Genomic DNA, 19,288 nt, shown 5'->3' on the forward strand with positions numbered 1-19,288 from the left:
CGATGAGGCCCCCAGACCAGTGCCTCCCAGGGAGAGCTTGGAGGAGCTCCTTGCTGTGTCTCCATTTACAAGGGGAAAAGTGTTTGTGGTAGGAGAGAGGGAAGGAACCTATGGGGAGGAAAGGGGGCCTGCAAAGGTTTCATGGGCTTGCATATGAAATGACTTTTAGTCCTTAAGAGAAAGATGCTTTCATTTAAGAAATCTCCGTCTGAAAGATGGAATCAAAACCAGAAAAGGCTCATTTGCATTCGCTGAGCCCAGGAAAAATATATGGTGAGGGGGCCAGGAAAAATCAATATTGGAGCAGCTTGACCAGAAGATTCCATTCAAGTCCAAAGACTTCACAACGGCTCTTTAGAAGCTCATCGCTGAAATGACAAGGCCCAGAAGTCAGGGAAGGCATTTAACCCATTTCTCATTATGCTAACACATCACACAGCACTGCAAAGTCAAAGCCCTGACACAGGAGTCAGGGAGAGGGAGCAGGATGAAGGAGCTCAAACAAATCACCCCAGGAATTTGTTCACTCACATAACTATGGCTCCCAAGGGGGAGTCGCCTGTGCCCAGTGGTACCAGGCTCGGCTTAGACCCAGCGGATCTGGGAACACTGAATGCCAGACAGGCAAGGCCCTGAAAGATTGCCTAGGCCAAGCCCCTCGTTTTGACAGGGGAGAAAGCTGAGGCTCAGAAAGGTCAAGTGATTTGTCCAGGACTCCCACCACTGCATAGCATTGCTTCAAGGTCTAATAACTGTCCTTAATGGCTCTCCAGCAGCCCACAACCCTTTCATCAAGTCACCCATTCACTTCTCAATTCATCTAGAATTCTGAGCACAGACTAAATGCCTGAGCTAAAGGCCTCACGTTTGTTCATCGGGGGCCTGTTGCTGCTAAGTTGTTGTTCAATTGTGTCCAATGCTCTGTGACCCTATTTGGGGTTTTCTTGGCACAGATACTGGAGGGTTTGCCATTTCCTTCTCCAGCTCATTTTACAGGTGAGCAAACTGAGGCAAACAGGGTAAAGTGATTTGCCCAGGGTCACATATAGGCTAGATTTGAACTCAGGAACTTCTGGCTCCAGGGTTGGTGCTTCATCCCCTGTGCCACCTAGCTGTCCTTACCAGGGTCCTACTCACACTCACTTCTGTTGACAAGTTCCTAATTTGACATGAGGATGGCTTCCTGGCTTCCCTGTAGTACCGAGGTTCTTAACCCGGGGTCCATAGGCAGATTTCTGGGAGTCCATCTTGATTTTCACTACTTCTAAGTGAAACTTATGTTTCTTTCAGTGATTTAACAATGTGCTTCTTGTGAACAAAGAAAGGGTCAGTCCCTAGGCTTCTTCCCCAGACTGCCCAAGGGCCTACAACACAAGCCGGGTGGAGGGAGAACTGCTGTTGGTTCTGCACCTTGACCAGGGACTCAGGGAGGCCTGGGCTTGGCACAACATGGCAAAAGGTTGGCCCAGCCATGCAACGCAGATCTGAAAGGGGCCCTCAGGATTCTCTGGCCCAATCTCTTCATTCGACAGCTGAGCAGAATGGGCTGCAAGGCCTCCCTCTCTCAGAGAGTCCGATGGCCTGGGTGTGTTAGTACAGTCAGACCAATGCCTCACTTAGGATGTACTTAGCCTTGGCCTCCCAAAACCAGCCAGCAGCTCACAAGGTACATGATCTTGAGTAAATCCTTTAAAATATTGGTGTCTCAGTTTCCCCTTCTGTAAAAGGAAAGGGCTAGACTAGACAGCCTGGTAGGTGCCTTTACGTTCTTGTGACTAGGAGCTCTCAAACTCTGGCAAAATAAATGCTGCCTAGCCCACATTTCCATCTTTACTCATGTGCCTCTCAAAGAAGGCATCTCTGCTTCTGAGTGCATTCCTCAGAATCGTCACAATCGCTTCTTCAGAAAAGGCAACATCCCAGGCCCCTACCTTGTCGCCAGCTCCTAACGGTTCCAAGGGAGCTGGGGAATATCTCTGAGTCCCTGAAACATCACCCCAATGGGATCAGTTCTGTACTGGCCACTGCCATCCATGCAAAGTGCTGCCAGGGAAAAGTGTTGTGGCCAAGGTCAGTGAACAGCAAGCGTCAAGTGGGCAGTGGGCACTTCAGAAAGGACTTAGCCTTAAGAAATCCCAGGGGCATTCTGATGGCAATGGAATCCAGTTCAGTTAGACATCACTGTCCAGTTCCCTGAGAAGGTTCAGACTAAAAGGGCCTTCTAATGACTTGGAAAAGGAGCAATTCTCCAAGTTGGGCTTAGATGAAACAACGGAACAGTGGAAACAAGTGAGCCACAGTCCATCAGCAGAGCCGTCCAACCAACCAGCAAGACCCTGGGCCTGGGATCTCCTGGTGTAGTAAGCTGGAGCTCCTCTGGGCTAGCTGCAGGGTCACTGTCACCTGGAAGTCATCAGCTGTCCTCCTCTCTGCCAGCTGCCACCCAAAATGGTTTCCATTATGGAGCTGTGCCTGGAAATCTACAGCCCAAGGAGTCTGGAAGGTTTGGGAACAGAAGTAGGCTAATCTGATCTCCCTCCCTCCATCTTAGAGGTGGCCCTTTGGCAGTGAGGGGTGGGGTAGGGGATGACAAATTGATACTCTACTCCTCTATACCTCCACCCTGCCTTGAGCATTATCTGGGAAATGGCCCAGGAGCAAACATGTGGGCTCATCTCGGTGCACATACCAAGGCTACTGGGGAACCTAACAAACACTTATTAAGCTAGACCTTACCCTAGGTAGGGATACACAGATGAAAGCCGACACTATGCTCTAATACAAACTGGACATGGAAGATGAGCAAGAGGATAGCCTCTGTAGACAGCAGATTGGACGGCGACCTATTCCAATCTCTTGTCACTGGGCTTTCAGCCCATGGGAAACTGTGAAAGCCGTCAGCTCATAGAACTTTAGTGGTCTCTGGGCCAACAGGGCTTTCTAAATGGGAACAGTAGCCAGAGGCAGCAGCACCCTCTAGTGCCCAGCTCAGGAAGAAGCAGGGATGAAGAGACTGGCATCGCTTTTCTCCCTGTCCCAGGGTATCTGTCAGAGGCCGCCCAGCAGAGCTCCCATTTTCTCTTTCATCAGTCCCTAACTAGACCAAAGCAGACAGAACCAGGCAGGTCTCCCCTCTTCCTCCCTCCTATAAGAATAAGCTGGCTTGTTTTGGAGGCTGAGAGGATCCAGCAAGCTTTTTATAGCCATGGTGTTCCATACCTATCACCTAATAAATGATAGACTGAGGACGGGAACCAAAACACACCAGCTTTGACACCAAATATTGAACTGCTTTGAAAAACACCTTCCTGCTTCCCCTCCACACAGAGCCAAGTTCCAGGGCCACTCGCCTGATTTTTCCCCTCTTCCCAGCTCTTTTTGCTTATATTCTTTCCAGTCTGGAGACTCTGATCCCATCACCACCAACGCATTTCAAATCAGGCTCTATGTGACGGATTTATTCCTTCTTCATAAGCCAACCTCGCCGGGCCAGCTAGCAAACAAGGGACGCTTTATTGCTCCTCCAGCCCTGCCTGACATGGAGCCATATTGTCCGTATGTGCTCTGCTACCTGGTCTGGCACTGGAGGTCCACACAGGTCCAAAGCCTGGGGGCTCTGTTAGCAGGAGGAAATCAGAGCCAGAAGCAGGAAGTCAACCAATGACACAATCTCCAGGTGCACATAGTCCTTCCTCCAAAACACAGAAAGGTGAATAATTCCTACCTGTCCCAATTTCTCTCCAAAGGATTTCTGGAGGTAGAAATGACTGCTATCAAGGTGCAGTGGCTTCCCACCTAGGCCAGATTCCTGTGGCCTTGAGCCAGAAGCCTCTAGGAGAGGCTCCAGGCTTACTGGTGTGGGGCTTCCATAAATGCCTTTGACAAGGAACAGTGAACGGTTATGACTGAGTCACTCAAGCTATTAAGCCATATATTAATATGACACTGTCATAAATTTCCCTTTCCTAGGCAAAGAAAAGGACACAAGAGCATCAAAGGCTAAACTCTGCTCTCTTGTTTTCACCATCTCATCTTGGCCTGGCTTCCTCCCCACCCCCACCCCGACCTTGCGTTTCTCTTGTTCTTTGTCCACCTGGAGACTCCAAGACTGCTGCTACTTAGAAGGTCTGTCCCCCAATGCACCCTACTGGCCCGTAACGTCATCTTTTTGGCAGTGATCCAGCCAAATGGTTCTCAGCTGGATCTGGAAGCCCCTGGGGCCTGGTCACTTCTAACAGAGCACTGTCAACATTATTGTTTCTGTCAAGAATGAATCATTTACCTCTGCCATATCTGCATGATGCATTATCCAAGCAGTGAGTGCCCTGCCTCCCAACCCTGCTGCTAACAGCTAGGAGAACAGCGGTTTGCTGCCCTCCTTGACAGGTCCTAATAGGGTTCCCTCTTTGACCTTTTACACTGTCTCCTCAAGAAACATTTATTAAGGTTCTGGGGACACAAGGACAGGAGGGAAACTGTCCCTGAGCTGAAGGATGTGACATTTCACTGGGGGTCACAACATGGACAAAGATGAGGCCACTAAGGAGGAAGAGAACCCTGGTTATCAGAGTGGGGGGATGGGGGAGAAGATCAAGGAAGGCCTCATGTAGGAGGTGGCATCTGAGCTGAGCCATTAAGAGAGATGAGGATACTGAGAAGCACAGATGAATAGGGAGGGCATGCATGTGAGCCCTAGGAGGGAGACAGACTGTGCAAATGCATGGAGGGAGGAATGTGAGGTCTGAGAAGAGCTAGCAGTGTAATCTGGCTGGCCTGGAGAGTTTGTGCAGCAAGGCAGGAAAGAGTACATGGGCAAGCAGTCTCCCAAGGGAGCCATGGAAGGTTTCTGAGCCAAGGGGAGAAAACGTCTCATCCCTGGGCCTTCGAAAGGTCACCATCGGCAACTGGATGGAGAAAGAGTTATAAAGAGGAAGGCAAATGAAGGCAGGGAAGTCAGTCAGGAGGCTGCTGTGACAGACCGAGGGAGAAATCAAAAACAAGCCGATGGCAGTCAGAAGTACTGGGCGGGTAGAAGCCACTGGCTTTGGTGAGCAATAAAATATGGGGGCTGCGGAACGGTGCAGAAGGAAGAGTCAAGGAGGATTCAGAGTGACTGGAAGTCTGCTCGTCAAAATCAGGAAGCCTGGAGGAGCGAGAGGGCCAGAGAACATGCTCTGCTTGGGGCAGGTTGGGCTTGACAGCCAGGTGGAAGCGTCTAGCAGGCAGATGTAACTGATGGCCTGGACTTTGCTGGAGGGATAAGGGCTGGACAGTTGTATCTGGGAGTCACGCACAGAGTTCAGTGATAACTGAATCCATGGGAACAGATGAGATCACTAAGAGAGGGAGTCAAGAAAGGAAGAAGGGCAAGGGAATAAACATTTATAAAGCACCTACTATGTGCCGGGCGCTGTGCTCAGCAGTTGAGGAAAATTCTCTTATTTCATTCTCACAACAACCTTGGAAGGTAGGTGCTATTCTTATCCCCACTCTAAAGATGAGGAAACTGAGGCAGATAAAAATGAAGGGACTTGGCCAGGGTCACACAGCCAGTAAGTGTCTGAGGCCACATTTGAATTCAGGTCTCCCTGACTTCAGGCCCGGGGCTCTGTGCACTGTGGCGCCCCCTAGCTGCCTCTAGAGAAGAAAGAAGAGAGAAGAGGACTCAGGTCAGAGCCTTGGGGGCCACACACACACTTGGAGAATGGGAGGTGAAGATGTGAGGGAGCTGAACCTGGCCCGGAGCTCAGTGCCCAACTATTATCAGGAGCAGGAAAGAAAAGGACCTTTTCATTGTTCCAAGATGGTGCTGCTCCCATAGGAAGCCCCTCCTGGTCCTGGCCCCCGACTCTCTGCACCTGGTAGAATGGAAGCTCCTTGAGGACTCAGCACAGGGCCTGGCACACAAGAAGCACTCGACAAGCACTTGGTGACTGCTGGTCTACTGATGTTCTCAGCAGTCAATCAATAAACAGCAAGTTCCTACTATGCGCCAGGTACTCAACCAAGTGCCAGAGATACAAAGAAAGGAGGAAAAAAAACAACACAAAGCCCTGCTCCCAAGGAGCCCCCCAGTCTAAGACACACGGACAAGCAAGAAGGGGAATCTGGAAGTGGGCTGAGGCCCCAGCAGTCAGCGTACCTCCCAGGTCTCTGTCAAGCGGAGGGACATCATCTGTCATGGAGAAGTCCAAGGTGGTCCCCGAGATCTCCACCAGGTCTTCGTCACTGGTGCTGCTGTGGAAGCTATTGAAGCTCCCTCTCCGAAAGCCTGGGTTGTCCATGGCGTCGCTCTCAGAATCTGGAAGGTGGCAGAGACGAGATAGGATGGTGACTGAAGGTCGCGCCTCTCACACCACCCTCCCCCTTCTTGGTGGGCCCATGACAATGACAACGATGAGGACAAAGCAGGATGGCCCCAAATGATACACCTAGAAAAACCTCAACTCAGGGTTAATGGGCAGCCCATGCCTCCACTCTCCTGGAAAACCACTGTGGGGTCCAAGAGAAAAGTGCCTGGCTGCTGCCCCACACCACTGTCCTCTGCTTGGCCTTTGGCCTTACTAGACAGTCCTGGCAGCAGGATCCAATGAGGAGAGCGAAGATAAACACTGACGCCATATTCAAGAAGGGGCATTGCTCCTTGCAGATGCCAATATTCACTGCCATGATACAGAAACCCGTGGAAAGAGACTGGGAGGAAGCTTTGTAGACTGGCAAAAATGTTGGGGAAGACAGGTAGCCACAGACTGGCCTCGAAGGCAGAGGCAAAGCCAAGATGGGATAAATTGTGCAGATGGGGCTGGATCTCCTCACAGCCACCTCAGGAAACCCCACAGTCACCTTTGCTGAGAAGAAGAAAGGCTGAAAAGTCTCATAAACAACAGGGAGAGAAAACAAAATATCAACATGTCCAGAAAAATTGGCAATGGAGAGGTGGTTGGCACACCAGGAGAAACTGAGTAATAATGAACATGGGTAACCAAAGAAGAGTCTGAAGAGAGGAAAAAATCATGGGGGTGGGGAGGGGGAAGGGACTCAAACTAGAATAAAGACCTTCTGAAAGGTCAGCCTACAGATGGCATGGTGCCAGGAGCAGGGCAGCCAGCAGTTTCCTAAATGACATCCACAAACACTCCCGAGCTCAGCCTCACTATTCACACAGAAAAGACCAAGCGGATGAAAAAGCTTTATTGTCCAGGTTAGGCTAGGCAACTGGATGGACAGCTCAGAGAGCTGATCTAACAGTACAGCAACTTTGAGCACACTGCAAAATGACCACGAACTGGGCTCAGAATCAGACAGGAGGAGGAAGAGGAGGTTCAACAAACTGTCTTGGCAAAATTACATAGTTTTTTCAAAGACCCCAAGCTTTTCCAGGAAACAAAGGCTTGTTTATAACATCAATATTCTTCTGGTGATGCTGCATGGCTAGAACAGTCTTTGCAGAATTGTAAATGAAGACTGCCCAGTGGGCAAATGGTGGGTGAGCTGGCTGCAAGACATGACAAATCAGGGCTTGTGCTGGGGAAGACAAATCGTCAGAACCTCCCCTCTCCAATGGGCTGGTCATATAGTCATGTAATGAAGAATGAGGGATCCCCACAGCCAGCGGACATCCAACACGTACACCCAATGTACCCGCACAATGGAAAAATGAGTGGAACTAGGCTCCCGCCACTTTGGGTGGGCTCCTCTGGCACAGGCAGAGAAGACATGGCCAAGAAGAGGTGCACCAACTGGGCAGGTATACCGGGGGTGCAATCTGCGCCGCTGCAGGAAGCCACCAAAAGATCAATAGGAAAGAATGAAGAAAAGACAACTGGAAAACCTCCCCCGAATCCCAAAATGCCTTTGTGCACAGCAAGAGCTAAAACCGTATGTCTCTTGGCCCAATTATAGAACCATCAAAATGACTGGAAGGGAGGGGAACAAGCATTGATTAAACACCTACTATGTTCCAGGCACTGGGCTAAGCACTTCAGAAATATGATCTCATTTAATCCTCACAACAACCCTAGGAGCACCTGGTGCTATTATGGTTCCCCATTTTACAGCTGAGGAAACTGAGGCAGAAGTAAAGCGACTTGCCCAAGGTCCCAAAGTTAGTCAATATGACAGTTTCACTCCTGACTCCAGGTCCAGTGTTCTCTCTACCGTGGCACCCCCTAGCCAGAAAACAAGTACATTCCAGTGAAAGATCTGCATCCAGCAATCTCTGGATTTCTTTGGACATCCCAGATAAATCAGAAAAAGACAACATGAGTACTACAATCCTGAAAACGGTCAAAGAAAACTTGCCAGAGTTGGAAAAGATACGCAGCCAAATACTGAGAGAAAGGCCTCCCAAACCCTGCTGAAAAACGCTGCACCCACCTCAGTCCATCCCAATCCAACTGCGAGCTTCCAGTGCCAAGTATCGAACCCTTCACCCATGGCCAGAAGAAAACCCAGAAACCACTGGTCCATGAGCAATCATCAGGAGCATGGCCCACTTTTCAAAGAGAACCAGGGACAATCAGGGAAACCGGAAGAGAGAACCCAGGCACCCCAAAGAAGTGTGGCCCAGAAGCCCCAAATCAGCCGCCTAGCACATTGGGCAGGAGATGGACACTTAACAAGCCTGCCATCTTCCAGAAACAATCAAATCTCCCAGCCAAAAAGAGAATTAAAGCCATTTGCACTTCTTACATCGAGATCAACCAGTTGGAGGGATGATGGAACAAAGTGTGGTTTATGAATGCAATGAACAGAGAAGATGAGAAATTCAGAGAAGTAGGGAAGGAGAGCTTCAACGAGCTGAGTGTGAAAGCAGAAGCGGGGCCACGTGCACCATGACTACGGATGGAAGTGAGCACCTGGAGGACCTGGAAGATGGTGGCCAGTTCCAGCTGCCAGGGTCACTCAGGCAGGACGGGCCTTCTCTTACTAGGGAGGGTGGGTTTGAGCAGGCTCTGACTGGTCCCCCTGACTCAACAAATGCTTGTTGTTGACTGGATGGAAGTCAAGAAAATGCCTAAAAATCATCATTTGGACCTTCTCGTTACATGCTCAAAAATCTCCACTGACACCCTAGTGCCTCTAAGATAAAATATAAATGTCTCCAGCTGGCATTTAAGGTCTTCCTCAATACAGCTCCACACCCCGTCCCACACCCCCCCACCATCCCCCATCCCCACTGGCCTCATCTTCCATCCCTCCCCCCTCCACAAGCTGTTCCTCATTTCTCAAATGTACCCTGTCTTACCTCAGCTTCTTCCTTATGCACCTCCTCCAGGGTGGAATCCCCAAAGTTGTTAATACTCCCTTCCTCCTGTACCGACTTATCTAGGTACATGTGAATTTGCCTTTGGAGAATATAGGGTCTGCTAAAAGTACCAGCAGCCTGCTAGGAGAGCAGCCCAACTGTACAGGAGAGAGCAGAAGATGATGCCGATGGGCAGGGTGGCACCGGGACCTGCTGCTGGTTCAGACTGCCTGGGTTTATGAGCAATCATCCTCTTTTCCTTGTTCTTTGTGTAAGGAAAGGCTCCTATTTGGTGGTATTGGTCAAGGTCAAAACAGAAGTTTTTTTAAGAGCAAATGCAAAGGCCAAAGTCACAGCTTTGTGCAAGAAGCCAGAAACCCACTGGCCACATGTTCCCTTCAGCCTGGTTCACATTATCTGTGGCAATCAAGGGAAAGTGGAAACTTTGATAATCCCTAAATCATGGCTATTTGGCCCTGGAATGTGCCTTTAATGCTACATATGTGACCAAATGATGAAGGTAGGCTGTGAAGGCCTAACTCGAGAGGACTCACTCACGAAGTGCTGTAGCTAAACACTCCCTTCTTGAAAGCCATCAACAGGAATCACAAAGCCAAAAGAAGCATTCTCCACTTCTCTGGCTCTTTCTCCCTCTCTCCCTCCCTTTCTTTCTTTCTTCTCTTTCTTTCCCCCTGCTTTAAAGACCAAGGTATGGAGTCTGAACATGATCCTCTGGACAAATCTCTAAACATGGACACAGCATTTTCAGACAATCTCCCTGTAGGCACCTATTGCCCACATGGCTTGTAAAGGCCTTACATGTTTCTCCCTGTCTGGATAGGACCAAGTGACTTTTTTGCAATAAGTGAACCAAATGGGCAAAAGGGCCACTTCTTTCTCATGAACTCTTCTAATGCAAAGAAACTGGGGATGCCTCCTGGAATTGGCTGCGCTCCAGAGATAAGCACTTAGATGTGGGAGCTGATGAGTTCACCAAGAGAAAAGGTAGGTATAGAGAGAGGAGAGGGGAGAAGAGGAGAGGGGAGGGGAAGGGAGGGAAGAGGGGAGGGGGCCCAGGCTACTGTTTCCCACCTCCCAAAGTCCCATGTGGGAAGAGGGGAAGAACATGGCAGATGATCCTGCAAAAGAGATAGAGAAGAACAGGTAGGAGGACCAGGAGTGAGCAGTATCAGGAAAATGCAGGGAAGAATGAGTAACCCACATGGGGACCTCAGGCAACCTGGGGAGGCAGCGGATCAAGGCCTCAAGGAGGCCAAGAAAACCAAGAGCTGAGAAAAGTTGGCTTTGGCGACAAAGAGACCAGATTTTGACGGGGGCTGAGAAGTGAGTGGGTGTTTGAAAAAGTGGGAGCAAGAACCCTGGAGAATTTTTTCAAAGAATTAGGATGTGAAAGGGAAGAGAGAACAGCAAGGTCAGTGGTTTTTTGGATGGGGAAGATCAGGGCACATTTGTAGGCATTGATCAGGAAGGAGCCAACACATAGGGAGAGACTGAAAATTAGGGAAAGATAAAGGATATCAGGGGAACAAGTTGCTTTGAGGAGACAGAAGAAGATGGAATGAAGAGCCCAACCCCTGTGCCTGCGATCGCGGAGCCCCTCTTCTAAGGGGGAAACAAGTTGGAAATGATACAGGGTCGACAGAGGGGAAGCTCCAAGGTGAAAGCAGAGGACTGAGAAATAAACCCTGCAGATAGATGGTGGGAAGGATGCCAGGGATCAGGAAGGACAGAGGTGAGGAGGAAGAAGAGCATTCCAGGCATGGGAACCAGCCAAGGCAAGGGCATGGAGGTCAGTGCAGCTGGGTCACACAGTAAGTGAAGGCAAGGAAGCTAGAAGACCAGGGAGGCACGAATGGGCTGAAAATGCCAACCAGAAGTTTATATTTGTTCCTGGAGGCCATAGGGAGCCACCAGAGTTTACTGAGTCAGGGTGGGGGTGACCTGATTGGACTTCAGGAAAATCTCTTCAGTGACTGAATAGAGGATAGAGTGGAGTGGGGAGAGACTGGCGGCAGGGACACCCCCTCCCCAGCAGTCATTGCAATAGTCTAGGCATGAGAAGATGAAGGCCTGTACCAAGGGGGTGCCAGAGTCAGAGGAGAGGTATATTCAAGACATGCACTGGAGAAAGAAATGCCTATACTGGGCACAAAGAACAAAAACTTGGTGAGGGCGAGGCTGTTTTTTGGAACGTCCCTCAGCACCTAGGGCGGCTCGATGGGCTGGATTCTAGGATGAACAGCCCTGAAGCCGAGCAGTCCACCAGCGCTGGGAAGCAGAGCTGTGCACTTGTGGTGAGTATAGACGAGGCCCCACTGCACATCTGCTAAGGCCCTCTGCCTAAACCTAAACTATCAAAGAAGCAAGGGCCCCAGCCATTTGGAGCAAACATTCTTCAAAGCTGGCTGAGGTGTTCCTCCTAGGTGGGCAGGGAGTGGGCAGGGATGATGGTACCCACCAACTCAAGCACTAAACCAAAGGCTTAAACAGTCAAGGGGAGGGAGGGGCTGGTCCCCAAAATATCTCTTGTTCTTAGCGCTTCTCAACTAGTTTGCTAACTCCCGATGCCGTTCACAGGACAACAATCAGGATGGCTCAGAAAACATTGCACAACAGCTTTTGTGGCTGTCACTAGTCCCCAGTGGAGAAATTCAGCGGAATACACTCAGACTTTCAAAGGACCACTTTGGAGAGGGATTCCAGCTCAACACCTTCCCCTGAGGGCCTGGCTCCACATCTCAGGACACCCAGGGATTCCACATGCTCTCCCAGCCTGTTTCCTCCTCTGTCAAATTGGAGGGTTAGACCATGTGACCTCTAGGTCTCTCCCATCCAATACCTAAGGATGACCACGCAGAGAGTACTATCTGGGCACAGAGACTGCGTGGAGGCAGGCTGGGGGGGATTTCCTGCAACAGGGCTGGCCAGATCCTCAGGGAAGGTTCATAATATCCTTTCTGGAGAGCTCTGCTACTGCACTCACACTCTTGCCCCCCTCCCTTCTGTGCCCCCTCCCACCCCAACGGGACACTGGACACGTTGAACACCTAAATCCAGAGGCTGAAAGAAAGCAGGCGAGAGTCTCGGCTACTATTTTCTCCTCCAGATCATTAAGACAACAGAGGCCAATTCATGTGGCTGTAAGGGCCCTTTGTACAAGCAGCGCCCTGTCTGCCAGGGCACTTTGCAACCCCCACAATTTTAACAGTCAAATTATGAAGACTGAAAAAGTCACATATCTAGAAAGTTCGAACGTGAGTCTCCTTGGCACAGCACTCGTGCCTAGACCAGCGTGGCTGCCTCTTTGTTGCCCCAAATTATCCTAACCTTCCTTAAACCATTACTGAGATCATCATGGAGAATCAGGTCCAAACTCAAACTGGCACTGGAGGCCTCCAAAGCCATCCCCGGCCCATATTTCTAGCCTTCTGTCCCACGATGCTCCATGAACTCCCAAAAATGGCTTCCCACCTCCTGCCTCCACACCTTAATTCACATCATTCTCCAGGTCTAGTCTGCACCCATCCTCCTCTCTACCGACTGAACTGTCAAGGCCTCAACTGCTGGTCAGTACTGCCCCAAGTCAAACTTCCCCAAAGAGGGACTTATATTACTCGGCAACTATCATTTTCAATTATTTGGGTTTTACCATCCCAAATTATAAGCTCTGTGATGGCAGGAAGCATATTTTACACAGACTTATATTAACTCCCACACTGAGCCATACAGACCAGAAGAAATCGTAACCCTAATTCCCCATTCCCCCCAAGAGAAAGAAAAAGAAAAGTAATCCTGCCATCTTTCAAGGCCCAAAGCCAATGCCACATCCTCCATAGGGTCTTCCAGGCTTCTCCTAGGCTGACGTGCAGACCCCAGATAGCAACTCATGCATCCTCCTTACTGTAGTCCTGGTATTCAGCCTCATCTGAATTATTTGCATAGAGCTTGATAAAGTGACTTGAGATCTCTGAGCCAGCCCCCAAATTTAAGAATCAGATGAATTTTCTGCAATGTCAAGGAAAGGGGAAAAAAAAGACTTTAAAAAGCAGCTCCTCTTACTCTCTTAAGCCCTAGGGTGGCCTGCCAAATGAGCTCTCAGGAGGAAGGGACACTGTCTAGTGTGCTGATTGGGTCCCAGGCACCCTGTGCATTAAGGGGGCCCCAAAATGCAGTGGCTGTGGAAGGACTTTTGATCATGTGTGGGTGGGCCTAGATGGGGATCCTCTGAGAACTCTTTCAACTCAGATCCAATGTTTATCTAATCCAGTGTCACCAAATTCTTCTCGAAAATTGGCAAAGCAGTAAATTACTGAATGCTGCAGTGTTCTTCCCCTAGACAGTGGAGCACAGAAGCTCCCTTTTTAATGAGGTTTGGCTACAACACGTGATTTCCCTTCAAGCTCATTAAAAATGGATTCTGCTTCTATTTAGAAGATTTCACCAACATATACCTTGGCTTGTAATGAGATGGCCAGTCTGACTGCCTTTGAGCAAAAAGCTTGACGCTTCTATATTTGGGGTGGGGGAAGAGTTCCTTTAAGATGAAAGAAGCAGAACTTCAGTAGGTCCTCCCTGGATCAAATTGAGGAAGGAAATTCATATCTGAATTTGTAAAATGTACAGGATGTTTCTCGAAGCTGAAGGGTTTTAAGCACTACCGGACTTCTGAAGGACATTCCTGTTATAAATTCTATGGGCCCAGAAGATCTTTGTTCTGTCTAGTCCCCAAAGATTGTTCCCATAGGATCTAGAGTGGGGGGGACAACCCTGAGAGGAAAATGAGGCCCAGACAGGGCAAGTGACTTAGTCAAAGTCACACAGGTTTGAAGTCAGCCCTCTACCCATGATTCCCACCATGAAGGAAGAAATGGCCTTAGCCTTTCACTCCTAGATGGCCATGGAGGGCCCTTCTAAGTCAGAAAGTGTGTGACTGGCAAGCCACCACAAAATTCCATCTGTCCCAAATGTGAAGCAAGGCAGGCTCTCCCTTCTGGACTTCGAGGTCCACAAGGGGTTTCCAGGATGCTGCTGAGCTCTACACATGCAAAGGTCTGTATTTCCTCTAGTTGAACAAAACTGACACGTTCACGTAATCTGGGAAACTAATTTGAGCCAGGTTTGTTTCCAGTCAAGGTCTAACTTTTGCTGCTGAAAAATGTCATGTTCGAATTGCAACTTACAAGCCCTAAGCACAATGGCCAGGGAATGGAGGCCCAACAAGTCAGCCAGAGTGAGAAAGAGCTATCAATGGCATAGAGCTGCCACATCTGGTATCACCGAATCATTGCTAAGGAGCGTCTGATGTACCCCAGTCAGTGGGGTGGGGTGAGGGACCAAGACCGCCCTCTCTATTTCTATTGTAGGTAGTCAGCCTGCATTTGGTGAGCTCATTTGGTGCATGCTGAGGGGCAGAGGGAAGGCTGCCTGACACTGACCAGAGGCTTCACAAGAGCCATCGAGGAAGTCCCACCTACATCTCCATGCAGGAACAAAAGGGCAAGAATTTCAAGGAAGAAAGAACACTTGAAAAATGAATGACTGGCATCACCAGCTCTCAAAGCATGTTATAAAGCAAAGGTCATCCAAACTAAAAAATAGAAGATGAGATCAAGAGAAAAGGCCAGAGAAGCAAGATTAGAAGAAGAGCTAATGAACCTGGCAGCACCAACTATGGAGGGAGGGATTTCTTATTCAGCAAGAGCAGAAAACAGTTTGGGGGAGATCACTCACTACAGCAAGGTCCATTTCTAGACTCGCTCTGTTTCTCCTTTCTATACATTCTCCCATCTCTTTCTTCCCAACTGCCTATGGGCCATCCTCCACTGGGATGAAGCCCAGACATCTCATACTCGTCACGTCCAAAGCAGAACCCGCATCTCCCCCCAAACCCGCCCTTCTTGGAACTTTGCTCTTTCTGCCAAAAGTACTCAATCCTCTGATTGCCTCTGCTTGGCGCTTTCCTCCCCCTCCCCTCCCATATCACATCAGTCGCCAAGGTCTGTTGATCATTTCTCCACAACGGTGTCTCTCAGCTGTCTCCTTCACTCACACGGTCACAATCCCAGTTCAGGCTGACATCACTACTTCCCTAGGCCAGGGGTCAGCAAATCAGAGCCTCCTCCCTGTTTGTATACAGCCTATGAGCTAAGGATGGTTTTTACACTTTGAAATACGATAAAACTTTATTCAAAAATGTAAAAACCGTGCTTAGCTCAAGCTGTACAAAAAGAGCCAGCAGGGGAGATGTAGCCCAATGGTCATAATTTGCCTGCCCTAGACCATCATAATTAACCTCCTACATGGTTTTGCTTCTGCTTCTGCTTTCTCTGCTAAGGAAAAATTACCTTTGTACTACTGGAAAGGACGGAACAAAGCGGGCTAATACGAGGTGACTAAGATAACAAGCTATCTGTGAATGTGTTCAGTCAGTAGGCCCAGAGGAGCTCCATCCCTGGGGACTAAAGATACTGGCACCTTTGGCACAAAATGATCACAGGGAATGATTAGAGCAAACAGGATTAGGATTGAAGGAGGGAAAATGATGTCTTCGTTGTGTTTAAGGGAAGGGAGTATAGTCTGCAAGCTGTAGACATTGAGTCTGGCAAAGTTCTAGAATGTATCATTAGAGGGATAGCTAGTGAACATCCAGAAAAGGAAGTAGCGATCATGAAGAGCTGGCATGGTCTCCTCCAGAAAAGGAAGTGGCAGTTACAAAAAGCCTCCTCCAGAAAAAGTCACGTCAGACCAAACTCATTTTGTTTGACAGAGTGATTAAAACAAATAGGTCAGGGTAATGCTACACATACAATTTACCTAGATTTCAAAATAATTGAACAAAATCTCTCATGTCATCCTCTAGACAAGACAGAGAGATGTGGACTAAATGATAGGATAATTAAGTGGTTTTAGAACTGGCTGAATGGGCAGACCTAACAAGTAAGCAGTGTCCAGTGAAGTGCCCCAGAATCTGCCCAGGGCTAACAGGCTTTTAATCAGTGGTTTAAAGGCACCAATGGCATTCTTAAAGATTTCCAGAAGACAGAAAATTAGAAGGGATGGCTTGTTAACACAGTGGATGACTGGGTTGGTATGCCAAAGTCTTGACAGGCTAGAACGCTGAGCCAAATACAAATGGAGGAAATATAGTTGGGATAAAGGGACTCCATTGCAATCGGGTTCAAAACATCAATTTCACAAGTATGAGTGGTTCAGTCAGAGTTGACATAAAAAGGTCTGGAGGTCTCAGTAGCCCACAAGCTCAGTATAACATGGCAGTCCAAGAAGTTAAGGCTGCAGCAAAAGGCAGGTTATCCAGAATTAGGGAGGCTGTAATCTGTCCTCTGCCCTATAGCCAGGCCACATTTTTGGGAAGGCCGATAATGAACAGCCAGCAGAAGGTAACCAGGGTAATGAAAGGTCTCAAATCGTACCAGAAGAGTATCTTAAGAAGGAACTGAGGATGTTCAAGTATTGGAAGGGAGGGCTGTCATGTAGTAGGGGGATTAGGTTTGCTGTGGGGAACTGGGTAGTCAGATATGAGCTACGTATCTGGAAGGAAAGGACAATAACATTACAATTAAAATGTAAAAATCACAGCAGCTAGTGTGTATTGTGCTTTACACATGATGATCTCATTTGTGAGTGCTACAACAGGGACGGGAAGAATGAGCCAATAACACGGAGAATTTGTAGGCCAGATGACTGGGCCTTGAAAACAGGAAATCGAATCACTGTGACACTGACAAGCATAATGGTTGTCCACAAATCCAACCTCATCTCTGAGGTTTTCTTTTTCCCCATAGTTGAGTGTGTGCCTGCCCTGCAGAATGTTATAATCTAGTTGGGAAGACCATATACCCGAGGAACTCCACCAGGCAGGAGCCCCAGTGGCTGGGAAAGCTTTATGGAGGAAGGATCTGAGCTGAAGGAGACCTGAATGGGAAGAAAGGAAGAGGAGGGGAAGGGCATTTCTGGAAGTCAAGTCGAAGGTGATAAGAAGAGGCCCTTTTCTGGGGACAAGGACACCAATTTGACTGGGACAGAAGGTTTTGTCAGGCTTCATTTTATAAGACAATGGGAAACCAATGGAGGATGGACTGAACAAAGGAGCAGCATGATGAAAATGTTTGGGGAAGATTAATCTGGCAATGGTAAGGCTGATGGATGAGAGAAAAGGGAGATGGAGTTGGGAGACCCTTAGGAAGCTGTTAAGTGAAGGCAGTTGTGAGTAAAACGGGCCTGAATTAGGAGGGCAGGGGCATGAATGTGAAAGAGAGCACCAGAATATTTGCCCCTCCATGAAATCATGAAATTTCACCCAAAATCAGCTAACAAATATTTTTACCTTCGTTAATTGGAACATAGTGTCTAGGAAAAGGAAAACGATGATCCCCCGAACTCTGCTGGCCGAATCTCACCTGACATACCATACCCAGTTCTGATTGCCACAAAGCTGTACATATCCTTTTATCCAGTCAGAGCCCTGGGAGGTCTAGACCCCAAAGAGATCAAAGAAACAGGAAAAGGCCCCAGATGTGCAAAAGCACTTGGAGCACTTCTTTTTTTGTCGAGGCAAAGAACCAAAAACTAAGGGGTGTGCCCATCGACTGGGGAATAGCTGAACGAATGAGGGCATAAGGATGTAATGGAATAGTATTGCAACATAAGATGATGAAAGGGCTGGTTTCTGAGAACCCTGGGAAAGCTTGAGGAATTGACACAAGTGAAGTGAGCAGAACTGGGAGAACAATTTCAGTAACACCACCACAGGAAACACAAGAACTCTGATCAATGCAGTGACCAAGTGCCACAGGGAAGGGGAGGGGAGGGGAGGATAGCACATAAGCAGTCCCTAGCAGAGCCCAGAGAGCCACAGGGCTGCCCTTCTCTGCCCTCCTGAGGGTATGGAAGTGTTTGTTTTAGTTGATGTTTGTTAATGTTAGAATGAAAACAACCTTTTTTTCTGTTTTTCCCCCTAGAGATTGCTGATTTTTTTTTGCCCTCCCTGAGATGTCCATGCTACCCACCACGCAAGCCTAGTTCCATACCAAGAAATTTCCAGACAAATATAGCTAGCCCTCAAAGTCTCACAGAGCTCCTATTCACCCCCCATCACACACTGAGGTTCTCCAAGAGCAGTGTGGGAAACACTAATCTGGTCCAATGACCTCCTGTTATGGATAAGGAAACTGAGGCCTGGGGACTTTACTGGCAAGCAGCCTTTCCTGTGTTAGTGTTCGAACATGAAACTCTAATAGCTTCCTGAATTTCCCAACTGCCTGAGCTCCGGAGTCAGGCCACAAGTGATTTTTTCCTCAGCTCCAAATGTTTAAGTGAAAATGAATACCTCTTTCAATAGAGGGACATAAATACAATGTTCTTTCTAACTCAGGACACTAATTTTAAATGAACAAGTTTCTATCTCAAATCCTCATCTCATCTGGGGCAGATTAGTTTACCCAAGTGTAGGCAGAGTCTCTTCTAATCACCCTGGCCAAGAAGCTGTTCCCTTTCTCTGAATGCCCACACCACTGAGCTACCTGGCCTCCTATTAGACTTGGTTGTGGCCCTGCCTTTTCTCTCCCCAGTCTGAGCTGCTTCAGGGTCTGTTCATAGGGCAGAGTGCCTAGCACACAGTTGGTGCTTAAGAAACCTTTGCTGAATATATAATGACTTACAAGTGAAGTACACTATTTTCATCCTCTTTTTATAAGGCAAAGTCATTTTAAGGGGAATAAAAACATTAAAAACAACCACTAAAAATGTCTCCTCCCCCTTTACTTGGCAATGAAACATGAATGGGGCCATTGACTAATTCAGGGAGACATTTTAGGGCGTGTTGTGTTGAACGAGGCAGACTTGTCCTTCAGGCTGGTGCCACGACTAACCAACAGCCATAGGTGTGGTGACTACCAACCATGACGAATACCACTACACCTTCTTCCTTAATTCGAGAATGGCAAGGGGCAGCTGGAAGTTTCGTCTGACAGAATAGCTCTGGTGTAGACTAATGGGGACTAA

At 48.5% G+C, this 19,288-nt stretch overlaps 1 protein-coding gene across 1 annotated transcript in view; it reads right to left on the reverse strand.

Moving 5' to 3' along the window:
• CLCN5 (chloride voltage-gated channel 5) overlaps positions 1-19,288 on the reverse strand; it is a 94,884-nt gene that overhangs the window by 30,510 nt on the left and 45,086 nt on the right. The window contains exon 3 of the mRNA XM_036740194.1: positions 6,143-6,301. Within this exon, the coding sequence (XP_036596089.1) occupies positions 6,143-6,284 (142 nt within the window). The 5' untranslated portion in view covers positions 6,285-6,301. The remainder of the gene's footprint in view (positions 1-6,142; positions 6,302-19,288) is intronic.

Source organism: Trichosurus vulpecula, chromosome X, assembly GCF_011100635.1.
Source record: "Trichosurus vulpecula isolate mTriVul1 chromosome X, mTriVul1.pri, whole genome shotgun sequence".
Classification (NCBI taxonomy): domain Eukaryota; kingdom Metazoa; phylum Chordata; class Mammalia; order Diprotodontia; family Phalangeridae; genus Trichosurus; species Trichosurus vulpecula.